This window comes from Hypanus sabinus, chromosome 7 (assembly GCF_030144855.1).
Source record: "Hypanus sabinus isolate sHypSab1 chromosome 7, sHypSab1.hap1, whole genome shotgun sequence".
Classification (NCBI taxonomy): Eukaryota; Metazoa; Chordata; class Chondrichthyes; order Myliobatiformes; family Dasyatidae; genus Hypanus; species Hypanus sabinus.
The window spans coordinates 79,768,997-79,786,953 of record NC_082712.1 but is presented as its reverse complement, the minus strand read 5'-3'; the positions used below and the strand labels follow the sequence as shown (position 1 = coordinate 79,786,953).

The window sequence follows — 17,957 nt, the reverse complement described above, 5'->3', positions numbered from 1 at the left end:
GTTATGACTTTCACTCATTTGATGCTGCCTGACCGGCTCAGTTCCCCAAGCATTATTTGTATGTTATTCTGGATTCCCAGCATCTGCAGAATCTCTTGTGTTTATGATGTTACGACCCACACCTGACTGCTCCAATTTCCGGGGTTTAGACTTTGACTACAGAATAGGGATAGGTGGCACAGCTCATTTAAGGAATTCGGCCTGCTTTGATCCTTAAATATTAAAGTCCTGGCAGCCATGTTTTGGAGCCAGGACTTTAATATTTAAGGATCACCTGAACTGAGGTTTGGGGCTCAATCATCAGCTCTACTTTGGATTCTTGTCTAGCGTCTAGTTTGAACCCTGTCCTTGTTTCCGTCTCATATCTCGTCTTGATTCTAGTCTCAATTACTACAGCCAAGACTTGAATCCCAACCATTCACAGCTAGGTCTTTCGTCACAATGAGAATGCCATTAAAATTCATCTTTTTGCAGCACGGTGACAAATAGAAATGCAAATTCACATAACTTGCACAACAATGAAACAGAATGACAGTACAGCTCGTTGTCTCTTTGGTCTGTCTGAAGCCAAGGCTCGGAGAGAGTGGATCGATCGATCTTTGTGCCATACAGGCACATTCATCATTAGGGACCCCACCATCTGGGTCACACCCTCTTCTTGATGCTACAATCAAGGCAGGTGATATAGAAGCCTGAGGACTCACACCTCAAGGTATGACAACAGCTTCTTCCCACTGCCACCAGGCTCTTGAACCCACCTGAAAAACTACAACACGACCTCAGACTATGGTGGTGTAGTGGCATCTGCAACGGACTTCAAGGCGAGTGGTACTGGGTTCGAACCAGGCCAGCTCCTTGCATAATTTCCATCTGTACTGGGTTGAGCATTGAGCTAGCAACTCGGCCTCAAGACAAAAATGCTAAAGAAGCGGCAAGATTGTCACCCGATGTTCCACAAGGCGTGGAACGGAACAACAACCTCAGACTGTATTTCCCTCAACATACTCTTGTGCCATTCTGTTTCATTTTGTTTTTAAGCTTTGTGTAAGTTTTAAGTTTCCGTTTGTCATGTTATAATGTCATCATCATGTGCTGTGACATATGACGTGGATGATCATGGTCTCATGATCATGATTGTTCTTGGTAAATTTTTCTGCAGAAGTGGTTTGCCATTGCCTTCTTCTGGGCAGTGTCTTTACAAGACAGGTGATCTCAGCCATTAACTATATAACCATATAACAATCACAGCACGGAAACAGGCCATCTCAGCCCTCCTAGTCTGTGCCGAACTCTTAATCTCACCTAGTCCCACCTACCCGCACTCAGCCCATAACCCTCCACTCCTTTCCTGTCCATATACCTATCCAATTTTACCTTAAATGACACAACTGAACTGGCCTCTACTACTTCTACAGGAAGCTCATTCCACACAGCTATCACTCTCTGAGTAAAGAAATAACCCCTCGTGTTTCCCTTAAACTTCTGCCCCCTAACTCTCAAATCATGTCCTCTCGTTTGAATCTCCCCTACTCTCAATGGAAACAGCCTATTCACGTCAACTCTATCTATCCCTCTCAAAATTTTAAATACCTCGATCAAATCCCCCCTCAACCTTCTACGCTCCAATGAATAGAGACCTAACTTATTCAACCTTCCTCTGTAACTTAAGTGCTGAAACCCAGGTAACATCCTAGTAAATCGTCTCTGCACTCTCCCTAATTTATTGATATCTTTCCTATAATTCGGTGACCAGAACTGCACATAATATTCTAAATTTGGCCTTACCAATGCCTTGTACAATTTTAACATTACATTCCAACTTCTGTACTCAATGCTTTGATATATAAAGGCCAGCATTCCAAAAGCCTTCTTCACCACCCTATCTACCCAATATTTTTCAGAGATTGTCCATCCGGCGTCAGTGGTCACATAACCAGGACTTGTGATATACACCAGCTGCTCATACGAGCACCCACCACCTATTCCCATTGCTTCACTTGACCCTGATTGGAGTAGAGTTGACAATTGAGCCCCAAACCTCAGTTCAGGTGCTAGACCTTGCCCAAGGGTGACCTGCAGGCTAGTGGAGGGAAGATAGAGATGTATCTCCACCACGCTACCCATAGTGTGTACTGTGCTGCAAAGATATCATTTTAATGGCATTATTGTAAATGCAAAAGGTGCTGGAAATCCAGGGTAACACACAAACATATGCTGGAGGAACTCAGTAGGTCAGGTATAGGTCTCTGACCTGCTGAGATCCCCTAGCATTGTGTGTGTGTTATTTTATTGGCATTTATACCTGGGCAGGCCAATCACAATAAACTTGAACACCTCCAGCACTGCATCAGACCCTATATTCCTGTAAACTGTTCAAGTGACCACTGCTAAGTGAGCAAGCAGCAATTTTAGCTGCCTCTGCGTTAACAAGTCTCTGCCAGCTACCTTCTTCCAAAAAGACCTGGATTCTGCTGACAGCGCTGTTTCACGCTGACCTCCAAACAAGGATTTAGCATTTTTGTGGGAAGGACTATAACCATCATCATTTGCTTTCAAGCACCAGTTCTTGGGAAGTCCTGAGGACCAGCCATAATGATGATATAAAGGCACTAAAGACTTTGGACAGACAGGAAAGATAACACAGTACACTTTAAACATCACACAACATACAAAATAAAGTTCGGAACATATATGATTGTTAGAAGCTGAAATATCAATCCCTTGCAAAAAATACTATTTTAAAATCAGTAAAATTTGAAGTAGTTATGAGGGAATTAAAATCTACACATTTAAATTAGTTTATTTTTTAGATTCCACAAGGGAGCTAAGCAGTAATTATGTTTAGTACACCATTAAAAACTGAACCACACCTCATGCAACAGAGCAGAACACGTTCAGGGAACTTTGCAGCAAGAATAAATACCTGAACTTCTCAAAAGATCACTGAATACCGAAGATTATACTGGAGAAGGTTGAAAAAGATCACACCCTGTAAAGGAGCAGGAAATCACTGACAGCAGGCATCTGGATTTCCATATTTAAATTGCTGCTGCGCACACTGCTGATTCCTGTCGGAGTCACTAAGTGACAATGACAAATGCTAGTAGTTTCACCATCGTTATGATGGCAAAGATTGGGGCACAGAGGACAAAGCACATATATCAATCACCAACACATACATTGTGTTGTTAGGTGGTCTGAAGAACTTATAAAGATCTTAAGAGCATCAGGCAAGATGCCACCACTTCACATTGTTAATAATAACAAGCAAATAATTGGATATTTGTATTTTAATCACTAAAGTACCTTCCCGATTAGTAATCTGATTTCTTTATTTCACCGCTGGCTATAAGCTTTGAAACTGTCCCTCGAAACCTCTCTCAATTTGCTTTGGAATGCTGTTACTTGCTGCTATTGTTTGCATGAATTGTTTCTTCCTCTTTCTCTGTGCAGTCGGTGTTAAGTCTATTTTTAAATTGGGTCTTTCAGGTTTCTTACTTTGTGGCTGTAAGATGAATCTCAAGGTTGTATAATTTATACATATTTTGATAATAAATATACTTTGAATCCTTTGACTACCACTTCTTCCTTCTTTAATACTATTAGACCATAAGACATAGGAGCAGAATTAGGCCATTCGGTCCATTGAGTATGTACGTACTATCATTCCATGCAGTGTCCTTACAGCCTTACGTGGATTACCTGCATGAAGCCTTCACTGCTGAAATATGCATTTTATTACTCTGGCGGCACTTTTCTTATTTTGGTGCCTCAACCAATGCTTTGCAATTTGCGTCAGTGTGTGACCATTGGTTTGAGAATTGAATGTGGGGAGGTGGTCAAGGAGAGGATGGATAATGAAATGGTACAGCACCAGGTCACAATGCTGAACCAAGCTAATTAAACTAAAGATGCTTGATTGCATTAATATCTTCCACCTGCACATGGTCAATATCCCTCCGTACTCTGCACATTTCACATTCTCACCTAAGAGTCTCTCAATGTCCCTGCGATATCTGCACCTGCAGCACATTCCAGGCACCCATTGCTCTCTGATTTCCTGAACATCTTCTTTGAATTTGCTTCCCCCTCACCCTAAGTGCATGCACTCTAGTATTAGACCTTATAACCCTGGGAAAAAGATACCAGCCATCTACCCTATCTAAAGATTAGCTTTATTTGCCATACCTACGTTGAAACATACATTAAAATGCATCACATAATGTCAAGGTAAGTTAATGAGGACTGTGTTGGGGCAGCCCGCAAGCGTGTCCATGTTTCTGGCGCCAACATAGCCTTAACCCTAACCCGTACACCTTAGGAATGTGGAAAGAAACCAGAGCACCTGGAGGAAACCCACATGGTCACTGAATGAAGGTACAAACCACTTACAGGCAGTGGCAGGAATTGAATCCCAATCGGTGATCTCTAGCACGGTAAAGGGATCTGCCAAACGCTACTCTGCTGTGCTGCCTGTGTTTTCATAATTTTATAAACCTCTACCATAGCCTCCACAACTCCAGAGGAATGAAACCAACTTCGTCCAACCTCTCCTCAACCCCTCCAATCCAGGCAGCATCCTGCTGAACCTCTTCAGCGCTCTCTCCAAAGACTTCACACCCTTTCTCCAACAGGATGAACAGAACAGCCCACAATTCTCCAAGTGCGGCCTAACCAAACTGTAACATGGCTTCCTGGCTCTTGGACTTGACATCCCTAGTGATGAAGGCACGCCATACACTTCCCTTACTATCCCCATCTATAGTGTTGCCCCTCTTAGGGAACTATGAACTTAAACCCCAAGGGAACTGCTTCACTGTGCACCTCCATCTGCCAAAAGCATTATTTCTTATTAGCCAAACATTTTAATTCTGATTCCTATTCTGACATGTTGATCCATGGCCTCCTCCTGTGCCAAGATGAGGTCACCCTCAGGGTGGAGGAGCAATACCTTATATTCCAACTGGGTAGCCTTTAACCTGATGAGATGAAGATAGATAGTTTCTTTCCAGTTAAAAAAAATTATCACCCCCTCACCTTCTATTCCTCACTCTGGCCTCTTAATTCTTCTCACCTGCTTAGCACATCATCTGCCCCTGGGTCCGCTCCTCCTTCCTTTTATCCTTTAGTCCACTCTGCTCTCCTATCAGATTCCTTCCTCACAAGCCCTTTACCTTTTTCACCCACCTGGCTTCACCTATCACCTTCCTTTCTCTCCCCCAACCTTTTTATTTTGGCGTCTTCCCCCTTCATTTCCTGTCCTGATGAAGGGTCTTGGCCCAAAGCATCAACTATTTATTAATTTCCATAGATGCTGCTTGGCCTGCTGGACATTTTGCTTGTGTTGCTTGGACCCCGAGGTCCCTCTGTACAACAAATGGAGTTAGACATCTGCTGTTTTGCCTAAGCAGACATTACCAAATTTCAGTAATTCTACACATACCTCTGGCACTCTCTCAGTCAAATAGCGCAATAAGCCTCCTGTCTGACAATTGAGATCGAGTTGCTGAGTGATGAAAGGGTCACCAGATGCCAAGTTCCCATAGCCCACAGCTACACCTAGCCCAAGGGTGACCTGCAGGCTAGCGGAGGGAAGGTAGAGATGTATCTACAACCCGCCCACCCACAGTGTGTACTGTGCTGCAAAGATATCGTTTTAATGACAGTTGCAAGAAAAAGTTTGTGAACCCTTTGCGATCACCTGGTTTTCTGCATTAATTACTCATAAAATGTGGTCTGATCTTCATCAAGTCACAATAATATAACGTTGAGTACACCATTTAAACAATCAGACTAGGCTCAAAAAAGTATGCGAACCTCTGTGGTAATGCCTTCTACAAAAGTGATTTGCAGTCAGGTGTTCCAATCAATGAATGCAGAAAGAGGTGAAAAAGAACCCAAGGGTAACAGCAAAAGCCCTGCTCTAGAACTCTCTATAACTTGTCAAAGTCTCTATCCACTATAAGAAAACACTGAAAAAGAATGGTGTCTATGGACGGACACCACGGAGAAAATGACTGCTCTCCAAAAAGAAATACTGCTGCACATCTCAAAGTTGGATGCTCCATGGCGCTTCTGGGACAATGTTCTGTGGACAGATGAGACCAAGACTGAACTTTTTGGCAGAATTGTACAAATCTATGTTTGGAAAGAAAAAGGGCACTGCACACCAATACCAAAAATCTCATCCCAAATGTGAAGCATGGTGGAAGGAGGATCATGGGGCTGCTTTGCTACCTTGGGGCCTGGACAGCCTGCAATCGTTGAGGGAACAATTAATTCAAAATTGCATCAAGACATTTCACTGGATAATGTCAGGGTAGTGGTCTGTCCCCTGAAGCTTAATAGAAGTTGGATGATGCCACAAGACACTGATCTGAAACACCAAAGTAAATCAAAAACAGAATGCTTTAAAAAGAAGAAAATTTGTGTTTTGGAATGAACAGTCAGAGTCTGGACCGTAACCCAATTGAGATGCTGTGGCATGACCTGAAGAGGGCTGTTCATGCAATATACCCCAGAAATACTGATGAACTGAAACAGGTTTGTATGGAGGAATGGTCTAAAATTCCTCTTCTCCGTTGTGCAAGTCTGATCAGCAGCTACAGGAAATGCTTGGGAGTTTATTGCTGCTGGAGGTGGTTCTACCAGATAGCAAATGCAAAGGGTCACATACTTTCTCCAGCCTGGACTGCAAATGATTGAACAATGTGTTCAATAAGGATGTGAATAGTACAACTTTTTGTTATTAGTTTAAGTGGATTATATTTGTCTATTATTGTGACTTAGATGAAGATCAGACCACATTTTATGGGCAATTAATGCAGAAAAACAAGTAATTGCAAAGGGTTCACAAACTTTTTCTTGCAACTGTAACTAAGCTCCAAGTTGGAAAAGTACATTTGATCATTTATTATGAAGCCAGCAAAGACGAACAATCTTACGTAGCAATAAAAAACAAACTAAACTAAACTAGCAATACAAGACCAATTTGTGCTCAAATTAGTGATTAAGAAAAGCACCCTGTGGTCACTCCCTCTCAACTAAACTAAACCAACCAAAACAAAGTTTGACTACATAACTATACTCATTCGCTTCTACTACGCCCCAACCCAAATGACAAATTACCCATAATAACCGTGCAACACAACATACAATACAGACTGAAAATAGATTCACGGCTCCTACAGGTGGGAATACCTCCTAAAGAATACCTCCTAAAGGTAGTGTTTTTCTTTTTCTGCCGATCAGACGCAGGCTACACACTCACCTGGCGCCATCCCATTGGTCTGGAAGGGATTGGTAGAAGCTGCTTGCGGTGCGACAGGAGCAGCAAATGGATTACTGAAAGCTGAAATGCAGGGCAGACAGAGAGGGAGAAAGAGAGAAAGAGAGAGAAAAAAAACACAAGGGAGAGAGTTGATTAATGCTCTGTGGAAAACAATTCACCAAGGAAGGCATGAGCTCAGATATCCCAGCAGGTCAAGGACCTTTACAAATAGTAACACTCCCTCCCTCTCAGCATTCAAGCAAAGCGGGTTTACCCATCAGAACAGGGAGGAATACCAGGAGTACCAGTTATAAGGAAAGAAGGGAAATTCAAGGTGAACTTGTTTATAAAAGTTACCTCCAAAGCTGGATGCACTGCTTGGTGTGGATTGCTGTGTAGGCACTTGGCTTCCAGTCCCGGAGATACTAAAAACCAAATGAGAACAGCAGATCCTTTAGTGACTGCCGACACCTTCAAACAATATAAAGGGAGATTTACTCTGCATTCAACGCCAGGAAACCCGGCCCTGGGAACTATGATAGGATTGTGTAGAGGGACCTTTACTAGGGTCCAACCCCTGCAGTCCTTGCCCTCAGAGTGTGTATGTAGAGGAAAGTTTAGCTGCATCTAAACCATGCTGTCCCACGGTGTGTGACTGTGTGATGGAATGGTCCAGAAGGAGCTTTACTCTGTACAGAACCTATTTGCAACAGAACAGTCATAGAGATGACAGTAAAGAAATGGGATCCGTCATGCCTTTCTACCATAACCGCTCCTGCTCGTGTTAATTCCATTTCCCTCTAAGCAAGGAAATAGACCTCTTGCTTAATGGTATTGGTCCATGGCATAAAAGAGGTTAGGAACTCCTGTTCATCCCTCATTAAGGGCACCCATCATCCAGGTCATATCCCCTTCTCATTGCTACTATCAGGAAGAAGGTACAAGAGCCTGAACATACACACTCAACTTTCAAGAATAGATTTTTCCCCTCCACCATCAGATTTCTGAAAAGACGTTAAAACTATGAACACTACCTCATTACATTTTTCCCTCTTTTGGCACTATTTATTTAATTTAACCTTTTTAATACACTCAGATCCCACTTAAGGCTGAGGATGTGTTCCTCAGAGGTGGAGCGCTATGCGTGGTCATTATAACATTACGTAAATGGACATGTGTGCCTGATTTTTAAAAAAATCAGATTTGAGATATGGTATTATTTTATGTATACACAGTAATTTGAGAAGTGACAAACACACAAATAGGCCTAACCTGTACATCAGTGGAGCAGCAACACATCGCAGCAGCAGTGGAGGGAAGTGGGTGGTTGTTACATCTCAGAGAAAGAACCAGACTGCGGGTCCTCCTCTAACTTTGGCTTCTTTTAGTGTACATTAAGATTTGACTGCCTTCTCTTAAGTTTCTTCTCATGAAGCAATTCTCGGTAGCAGAAAATCATGTCGTGAACACCTCTCTTTGCCTTATTGCTTCATTCCCAGTAAGGGTCGCTATGGATGAACTGGTCCATGATTTGTGGTGATGCTAGTGCTGGATAATTTTGTGGTGAGGTTTCTTGTTGGTGTTTCCTATTTTCCACCAGTGTCCTCAGATTCACTCAGGACGTGCTGCTCTGCCAATCTTTGAAGCTCTTCGTTATTGAGGCTCTCACCATAAGAATGCACTAACTTCAACATCACCACCATAACACCTTCATGGTGTATCACTTGCAGTTTCAACTTAATGCTAATGCTTTCCCTAGACATCTTAGATATACTACCTTCACTGGAAGTTGCAGGCCATTTTACAGACATTACGGGTGGAAAAAAATGGAATAAATTGGCGAGGGGGCATGAACGTTTACAGCCGCAGGGGAACCAATACATGATTGGCTCAGAGCATATGTAAAGCACTCTCATTGGCTGATAGAATGTTTGCTGTAATAGAGGCTGCTTGAGAAGATTTAGGTATTGTTTAAAATGAATTTTTGTAATTAAAAAAAATTCAATAAAGAATTGAATAACCACATTGTAACAAATCTGCACTATGCAGGGTAGTGTTATGCAGGGTCTGAGTGCATAAATATACTTCTTACCTTAACTTACTGTTTTTATTATGTACTGCTGCCGCAAGACAACAAATTTCACAACATATGCCGGTGATATTAAACCTGATTCTGATTCCTATTCAGATGCCCCTGAAAGATTGTGCTGCTCTTGCCTCCACCACTTTGTCTGGCAGCTCATTCCTGATTAAGGGCCCAAAATTTCAACTGCTTATTCCTCTCCATAGATACTGCCTGACCTGCTGAGTTCAACATAATTGAATGCTCTCCTAAACTATGCCCTCCAGTTTTAGACACCCCAGCTTTGGAAATCTATATACCCTATCTATGCCTTGTATAATCTTATGAACCTCTAACACATCACTCAGCCTCCTCCACTCCAGGGAAAACAGACCTCCCTTATCCCATATCTCTCTTCCACAAACCAGGCAAACATGCATGTAAAACTTTTCTGCACCCTCTCTAACAATCACATCTGTCAGAGCCATGTATCTATTCTCTATCTGCATTGTATTGTATTGCACATTTATTATGTTTATAATGGTAATTGGTCCCGTGAGTGGAGGTGTGGGAAAAGCAAAGGGAATAAGTCACATAATCATGATTTGTTCTGGGCAGTTTGGGCTGGCGATGGATGGATATCATATCTTTTGTTGACTGCTTCATTACAGCTTAATTTACACTTAATTATGCTTAAGTTTCATTGCTTTAAGACTGCATGATTGTTAGTTGCTAAAAAGGATCATATACTGTTCTTTGATTTTTCGAACATCATTATTAGAATGATTAGAGAGCATGTCATACAAATATAACAATCCATCAGTTTGTTAGAATAACTATCTCAACATCTTTCCTGTGGCATTACAATCTGACCAATGTTTTATACAACATCAACACAGTCCTGCACTTAATGCCTTGGCCAATGAATTCAAGAGTTTCATACTCCTTGTACACAATCCTCTCTACAAATATTGGGATTAAAGGGAGCCTTTTCAGGTTGGCTGCCGGTGACCAGTGGTGTTCCACAGGGGTCTGTGTTGGGACCGATTCTTTTTTCAACATATTTCAATGATTTGGATGATGATGGCTTTGTTGCAAAGTTTGCAGATGTTACAAAGATAGGTGGAGGGGAAGTAGTTTTGAGGAAATAGAGAGGCTACAGAAGGACTTAAACAGATTAGGAGAATGGGCAAAGAAGTGGCAGATGAAATAGTGTCGGAAAGTGTATAGTCGTGCACAATGAAAGTATGACTATTTTCTAAATGATGAGAACATACAAAAATCTGAGGTGCAAAGGGATTTGGGAGTACTTGTGCAGGATTCCCTAAAGGTTAATTTGCAGGTTGAGTCTGTAGTGAGGAAGACAACTGCGATGTTAGGATTTATTTCAAGAAGACAAGAACTATAAAAGCAAGGATGTAACGTTGAGACTTTATAAAGCACTGTCAAGGGAGCTTCACTCTGTTTCTGACTCTGGGAGTGTTTGATGGGACAGTGAAGAGACAGCTTCACTCTGTATCTAACACATGATGTCCCTGCCCTGGAAGTGTATATTGGGACGGAGTAGAAAGGAGCTTCAGTCTGTACTACGGGTTGCCAAACATGCTTGAGAAAGCTTTGGTATTGACAATTCAAAGGAATAGCACATTGTGAAAGAATTGAGAACAGCAGTCAAGAAGGCAGCAAACTGTAGACAGAAATATAAACAGCAACATAACACAGGCTGCCGACTTGCTTTTACAGTTCAGTAAATTCCAATAACTAGGTATTGGATCCCTTTGCATTGGTTGTGGAAATATCTGTAACCCTTAAGTCTTAATTACTCTATAGCTTTTGTAAAATGCAATGTGACAAAATGGATCCTGTGTGATCCCAGAGTGCTTTGCTGTTGGGAGAAGTTGTTTGCAAAGATAAAGTGACTTATAGAAGGGAGTGTTTGGATATTACATGATTGAAAGCAGAGAAAAACAGAACACACCTGTTGGGGAGAAGCCTCAAAGACAAATGCCATTCATTCAAGATGGATGCAAGATAAGTCAGGAATGCAACAAAGGGATGGAATGACCTCAGAGGTATGAAGCAGATGAATTACTGGATTCTGTACACGTATAAAAATGATCTGTTTTGAGCTGTAAGATTGAAGCTAACTAGCGACAACTTAACGTATGGATGTAGACTTACCCTTGCAAGTAATAAATGCTCTTATAACTTGATCCACTCAAGTTTGTTGTAGGTTGTTACTGTATATTTAGAAGACCTAGCTGAATGGTACAGCACTCAATATAACAAACATGATGACGGCAAGAAATGGAAGGCAGGTAGGGAGGTGTAATCTTCACACATTACCTGCTAGTGGCAGCACTGGCATGACTTGAAGGCACTCCAATACTGAAGACGCTACTATACTCGGCTCCTGCATATTGGCTCGATGAGACTGTAGGTTGGCCGGTTGAGACTGAAGAGGTGAAACTGAAGCTGGACATCTGACCACCTGCAGCTCAGAAAGGGTACAGGAAAATATAACTTATGCATTTTTCTTTTCCTTCGAAAGAAATGGGATGTAATGCCACATACATCACTTCTCCTCTAAACGTACTTGTATGCCCCTAGGCAATGAACCTCAATCAATGGCACCAGGTCGAAAGCGCTTACAGGATTGGAAAGGATGGGCGGGAACAGGTTCACCATCCCTTCATCTGAAACCTCCCTCCTCTCACTCCTGAAGTTTATTATTCCAGCACAAACAACTGGATATCCACCATCTCCCCAACCTTGATCAGGAGAATATCCAAGTCAGGGCCAAATCTGTGCTTATAAAAACTCTTTAATGAAGCAAGATATCCCATGACATTGCACAGAAACCTTAACAAAATCTGTACCCTGACTCACATAACCAGAAATAAAGATCATAAGCAAAACCAGATAGGTCCAATGAAGCATCTTAACAGAGGTGGAGGGAGACAGCAAGCAGTTTAGTGAAAAAATTCCAGTACCTGGGGCCCAATGAACTGAAAGCAAGACCAACTAAAGGTACAATGATGGGAATCTGAGATGAGGGAGGATGGCACCACACTATACCAAGACAGGGTAGGATAAGGCCACACAGGGATTTGAAAAGACATTGTCAGATGAGGAACAGTAAACATCGACAGCAGAGGATGAACAGAATTCAGAGTGATGTGTAATCAGGTTATGGATGAACTCAAGTTACAAAAGGTAAATGGTGGGAAGGAGGCAAGCAGTTTGGAATAGGCTTGAATCAGAGGTTGAGGGTGTGAGATGAATCAGGATTGGTATGGGATGGTAATTTAATGATTTCATAGAAAGGGGCACAAAACAACTCAGAGATCTAGCATGTAAGTGCAATTGCAAAGAAAAGCACAACAGCACTTCTATTTCCTTCAGATTCTGTGGAGAATCCCCATGATATCTAAAACTTTGACAAACTTCTACAGATGTGTACTGGAGAGTGCATTGACTGGCTGCATCACAGCTTGGTATGGAAACACCAGTGCCTTTGAATGGAAAATCCTTCAGAAGGTAAATCCTACATCAAGGTAAAGCCCCCCCCCCCCCAACCATTAAGCACATCTATATGAAACGCCATTGTAGGAAAGCAGCATGCATCATTAGAGATCTTCAGCACCCAAGCTGAGGTAGAAAGCACAAGAGCCTCAAGACTCGCACAACCAGGTGCAAGAACTGTTACTACCTCTTACAAATGGGAATAAGCACAACAAAAGGGGTAACAGCACTCACTTACCCATCCATTGAAATGCTTCCACAACCAATGATCTTACTTTAAGGACTCTTTGTCTCATTATCTCATGTTCTCATTATTTATTGCTATTTATTTATACTTGCATTTGTACAGTTTGTTATCTTCTGCACACAGGTTGATCTTTCATTGATCCTATTATAGTTACTATTCTATAGATTTGCTGAGTATGCCCACAGGAAAGTAAATCTCAGGGTCATATATGGTGACATGTGTGTATTTGGATAATAACATTTACTTTAGAAACTGTGACTAATAAATCTATGCTCTGCTCCAGAAAAGAATGCAGAGAGGTGCCAGAATTGTCATAAAAGGAATTACACTGAAGATGAATCACCACACAATCAGTCAAATATTGAATCCAGATTGCTACCCTGCACCATGGAAGGCAAGTTTAGCATAGACATTATTAATACTTAGGTGGTTAAAAAATCAGAACTGGTTCCTTCGGGTTGCTATAGCCGGGGAAGGTAATGGGGATAACAATAACCCCAATGACATGCGTCTCAAACAGCCCCTGACAACCAAGTCCAGCTCAACTTGTGGCTTAGCTACTAAGCCTGGCAGAACCGTTTCTACTGACAGAAGGGGCAAAGGCGGGTTGGTTACTGGCAACTAAAAATTAGTTGCTTCAGTCAGATGGGGCTTGTAGGCTCACCTAGAAGGAAAACTTTGATACCAAACCTCCACTGCCTTGCAGCTATACCCACTCAAGGGGAAGACTTTAGGAGTAAACCGAGGGAAAAATCAGGAGCTGGAGTCACTAAGGCTGCCCTATGTTGAGATCAACTCCTGCAATGCCACTGGGTCTCTGCAGTTCCTTTGGATTCAACAGGTCCGTTGAGAAGGGTCGCTTGCTCTCCAAATTGTACTGGCCTGGGCTGCGTATCTAGACAGCCAGGATGCAACATCCATGATCAACCCTGACTGACAGACGCCTCAGAAGGATCAGAACTAGAATTTGGTACATCCGCAGTAAAAATATTTACTAAAAATTAACATGGACAACTCCTGTTATTTCAAGTTTCTGGGGGTTAACATCGCTGATGTTCTAACTTGCTCCCAGCATATCAATGCAACTATAAAGAAGGCAGGACAGTGGCTGTATTTCATTAAGAGTTTGAGCACATTTGGTATGTCACCTAAAATACTCACAAATTCCTACAGATGTACATGCAGAGCATTCCAATTGGCTGCATCAGTGTCTGGTATCGGAGGTGGGGGGGGGGGGGTCAACTGCATGGGACTGAAGCAAGCTACAGAGAGCTGTAGAATTAGTCATCTTCATCATGGGCACGAGCCTCTGTAGTATTCAAGATATCTTCAATGAATGATGCCTCAAAAAGGTAGTGTCTGCCATTACAGACCCCAAACACCCGAGACATGCCCTCTTCTCACTGCTGCCATCAGGAAGGAGGTACAGAAACCTGAAGGCACACACTCAGTGATTCAGGAACAGCTTCTACCCCTCTGACATCCAATTTCTAAAGGGACATCGAACCTATGAACACTACTTCACTGCTTTTGTTAAACTTCTGCTTTTTGCACGACTTATTTAACTATTTAATGTATATACACACACTTTAATGCAGTTTTTTCTGTATTATTGTGTATTGCATTGTGCTGGTGCCACAAAGTAAACAAATTTCATGACATATGCCGTTGATATTCAACCTTTTCTGACTCCAATATTCTATTCAAGTGTGAATGAAGTGGAAGGGTTTCGACCCATTCAGGATTCTATACAGGTGAGGGAAGGGAATTGAGTACAACAGAAATTTGATCCACTGGTATCTATGCAATGGGAATAAATGGGATGGAATTCTATAAAATAGGAATTAACGGGAAGGGGCTTGATCCTTTGGCATTCTACACAACAGGAAGGATTAAGGATGGATTCTGCGTGAAAGGTGGAGGTTTGAACCTACCTAATCTTCATTTTAAATGTAAAGTTCAAAGAAAACTTATGTACATGTCACCCTGAGTTTCATTTTCTACAGGTATTCACAGTAGGGCAAAGAAATACAACAGAATCAGTGAAAAACTACACTCAAACAACATGTAAATCCCTGGGACCCACCACCTCATCTTCACGTTGACTTTATCCTGTTCCCCCTTGTCCAGTCCCTTCCCAACTGCATCCAGGACACTGTGCAGGTTCTCTACCAAGTTTTCAAGTTCCTGTCTGCAGCTTAATTTGGATCTTACATGTTTGAAATGATCAGCTGGACCAGAGGAGACTATCAGCCTATGCACTGACTAGTTGGGGGGGAAGGCAGCGAAGAAAGTCAGAAACCCCGATTTAGAGACCAACGACAGCTGGACATCTCTTCATTCTGCAGCTGATTACCTGAGAACTGGGCAGATACAAGACAGTGATCATGGCATTACTGGCCTCCACAGCTGTTTTATCAAACCAAGCACAAAAAGCAGGCAATGAGACAGTACTGGGAACTGATCAAGTAGAGAAACACATGCCTGCAAGGGCAGCCCCCAACTTCCCTGGAGCTTTACCATCTTTCAGTCATTTTGTTCTGGTGCCAGCCCACAAAAGGCCTGAACATAATCGGATTTGATTTCAACGTTCACCTGTGGTGAGACCTGACCCAGAGCCGTAGCTTCCCCAGTGAGGAAGGAGGAGGCAAGCTGAGCTGGTGAATGGGTGCAGAAGGTTATCTTTTGATAAGCTTCACTTGGATTCACAGGTCCGGGCAACGGAGCACAGATAAATTTGGATTATTTGATGAAGAAAGAGCAGTACTGACAAAAGCTGGGGCAGATATGTCCACAGCCCTGGCAACCAAAAATTTGCAAATACAAGCTGCAATGAAAACTTATAAATACAGTGGATTCCAGTTAATTGGGACTCCTTGTATTTGGGACAACTCTTAAAGAGCAAAAACTAATCAAGAACATAGCCAAAATTCCTTTTGTTTATTTGGGACACTATGCCATTTAAATGGGTAAGAGACTATTGCCAAACAGGTTCCAACCAGTGTCAATCATATGCACTTGTGAAGCTGTGAAGACACTACGCCTTGCTTAGGGCAAACGGTTTTTAAATAGTGTCAGTTGTGTGGTTATGTTCAAAAAGCAGTGATTTTTGTCACTGATAGTGAGAAATAAGCAATAAATTCAGAGCTGTTTTGCTCACTGTAGTTTCAAGCATTCAGGCTTGAAGATGAAAGAAACAGCCATTAAGACAACATGGAGTGAACAGTTGTTAAACAGTGTCAGTTACACGTGCTTGTGTTAGATTATCCATTTGAGCCAACAGATGCCAATTCAAAAAGCAGCGATATAACCATATAACAATTACAGCACGGAAACAGGCCATCTCAGCCCTTCTAGTCTGTACCGAACGTTTACTCTCACCTAGTCCCACCAACCTGCACTCAGCCCATAACCCTCCATTCCTTTCCTGTCCATATACCTATCCAATTTTTTTTAAATGACAAAATTGAACCTACCTCTACCACTTCTACTGGAAGCTTGATCCACACAGCTACCAATCTCCAAGTAAAGAAGTTTCCCCTCCTGTTACCCCTAAACTTTTCCCCCTTAACTCTCAACTCTCAGCAATATTTGATAGGTTTGATTTTTATTTTGCCTTTCTGCAAGAAAGCAATGAAGGAAGTCTATTATCTACACTAGGTGTCCACGCTGATTTTGTTCATTTACAGCCCATTAAGTGAAAATGGTAGCAATTCATTCTTCATCAGGACGGAAGAGTCCTGACGAAGGGTCTTGGCCCAAAACATCAACTGTACTTCTTCCTATAGATGCTGCCCGGCCTGCTGCATTCCACCAGCATTTTGTGTGTGTGGCTTGAATTTCCAGCATCTGAAGATTTCCTCGTGTTTGCGCAATTAATTCTTCCTTTGATAACCTTTAAGAAGACAGTGACGTTGTCTCATTTGGCTGCATTCATAAGTATTCATGTATGACTGAATGACAATTAAACTTGAATTGAATTAGGAACTAATACAGTTTTTAAATACTGCAGTAATAATGGTAGTGTTCTAATTTGTTCTGAATTTCATTTATATATATAATTTTGTTACTCAGTTAAACTATAGTTTGTCATTTTTTATACCTTTTTAAATATGTTTGGGGCAGTCCCTTAACTGGACCAAAATATATTGGTCCCAATGTGTCTCAATTAACTGGCATCCACTGTAATTGTATTTGATAAAAACCACAAAGAATCCCATTCTGCTTAGATAATTTAACATATTACACAACCCTTCAGGATGAACAGGGGTTCCACTGGAACCCACTGTATTTATCCATCTTGGTTCTGTATTCACTACCTTTCTTGAACAAAACCGTTACACTTAACGTGATGTGTGCCTGAACCAGACGGCAATGTACTTCAGTGATGTCAGCAATGTGTGTGGGTTGTGATTCATGCAATAAACTCAGTAGTCACTTTATTGGGTACTCTTACACTCTTAATTATTAAGTATATGTTTGTGGTCTTCTGATACTCTGGCCATCCACTGGCAACAATGACATATTGCGCATTCAGAGATGCTCTTCTGCACACCACTGTTGTAATGTGTGATTATTTGAGTTACTGTCACCTCCCTGTCAGCTTGAACCAGCTTGGCCATTCTCCTCTAACTTCTCCCATTAACAAGGGATTTTTGTCCACAGAATTACCACTCACTGGATGCTTTTTGTTTTTTCGCACCATTCTCTTTAAACTCCAGAGCAGGGATTCCCAAACTGAGGGTCAAGGACCCCTTGGTTAATGGTAAGAGTCCATAGCATAAAAAAAGGTTGGGAACTTCTGCTCTAGACCATTATGTATGAAAATCCCAGGAGATCACAGTTTCTGAGAT

General features: G+C 41.9%; 1 protein-coding gene across 4 annotated transcripts in view; it reads right to left on the bottom strand.

Annotated features, from left to right (window-relative positions):
* LOC132396899 (arf-GAP domain and FG repeat-containing protein 1-like) overlaps positions 1 to 17,957 on the bottom strand; it is a 138,138-nt gene that overhangs the window by 8,980 nt on the left and 111,201 nt on the right. For 3 of the 4 annotated variants that reach the window (XM_059974970.1, XM_059974966.1, XM_059974969.1), the window contains 3 exons: positions 11,679 to 11,823; positions 7,628 to 7,695; positions 7,271 to 7,351 (listed from right to left, as the gene is read on the bottom strand). In XM_059974970.1, the coding sequence (XP_059830953.1) occupies positions 7,271 to 7,351; positions 7,628 to 7,695; positions 11,679 to 11,823 (294 nt within the window). The remainder of the gene's footprint in view (positions 1 to 7,270; positions 7,352 to 7,627; positions 7,696 to 11,678; positions 11,824 to 17,957) is intronic. The other variant, XM_059974967.1, reaches the window with a different exon arrangement.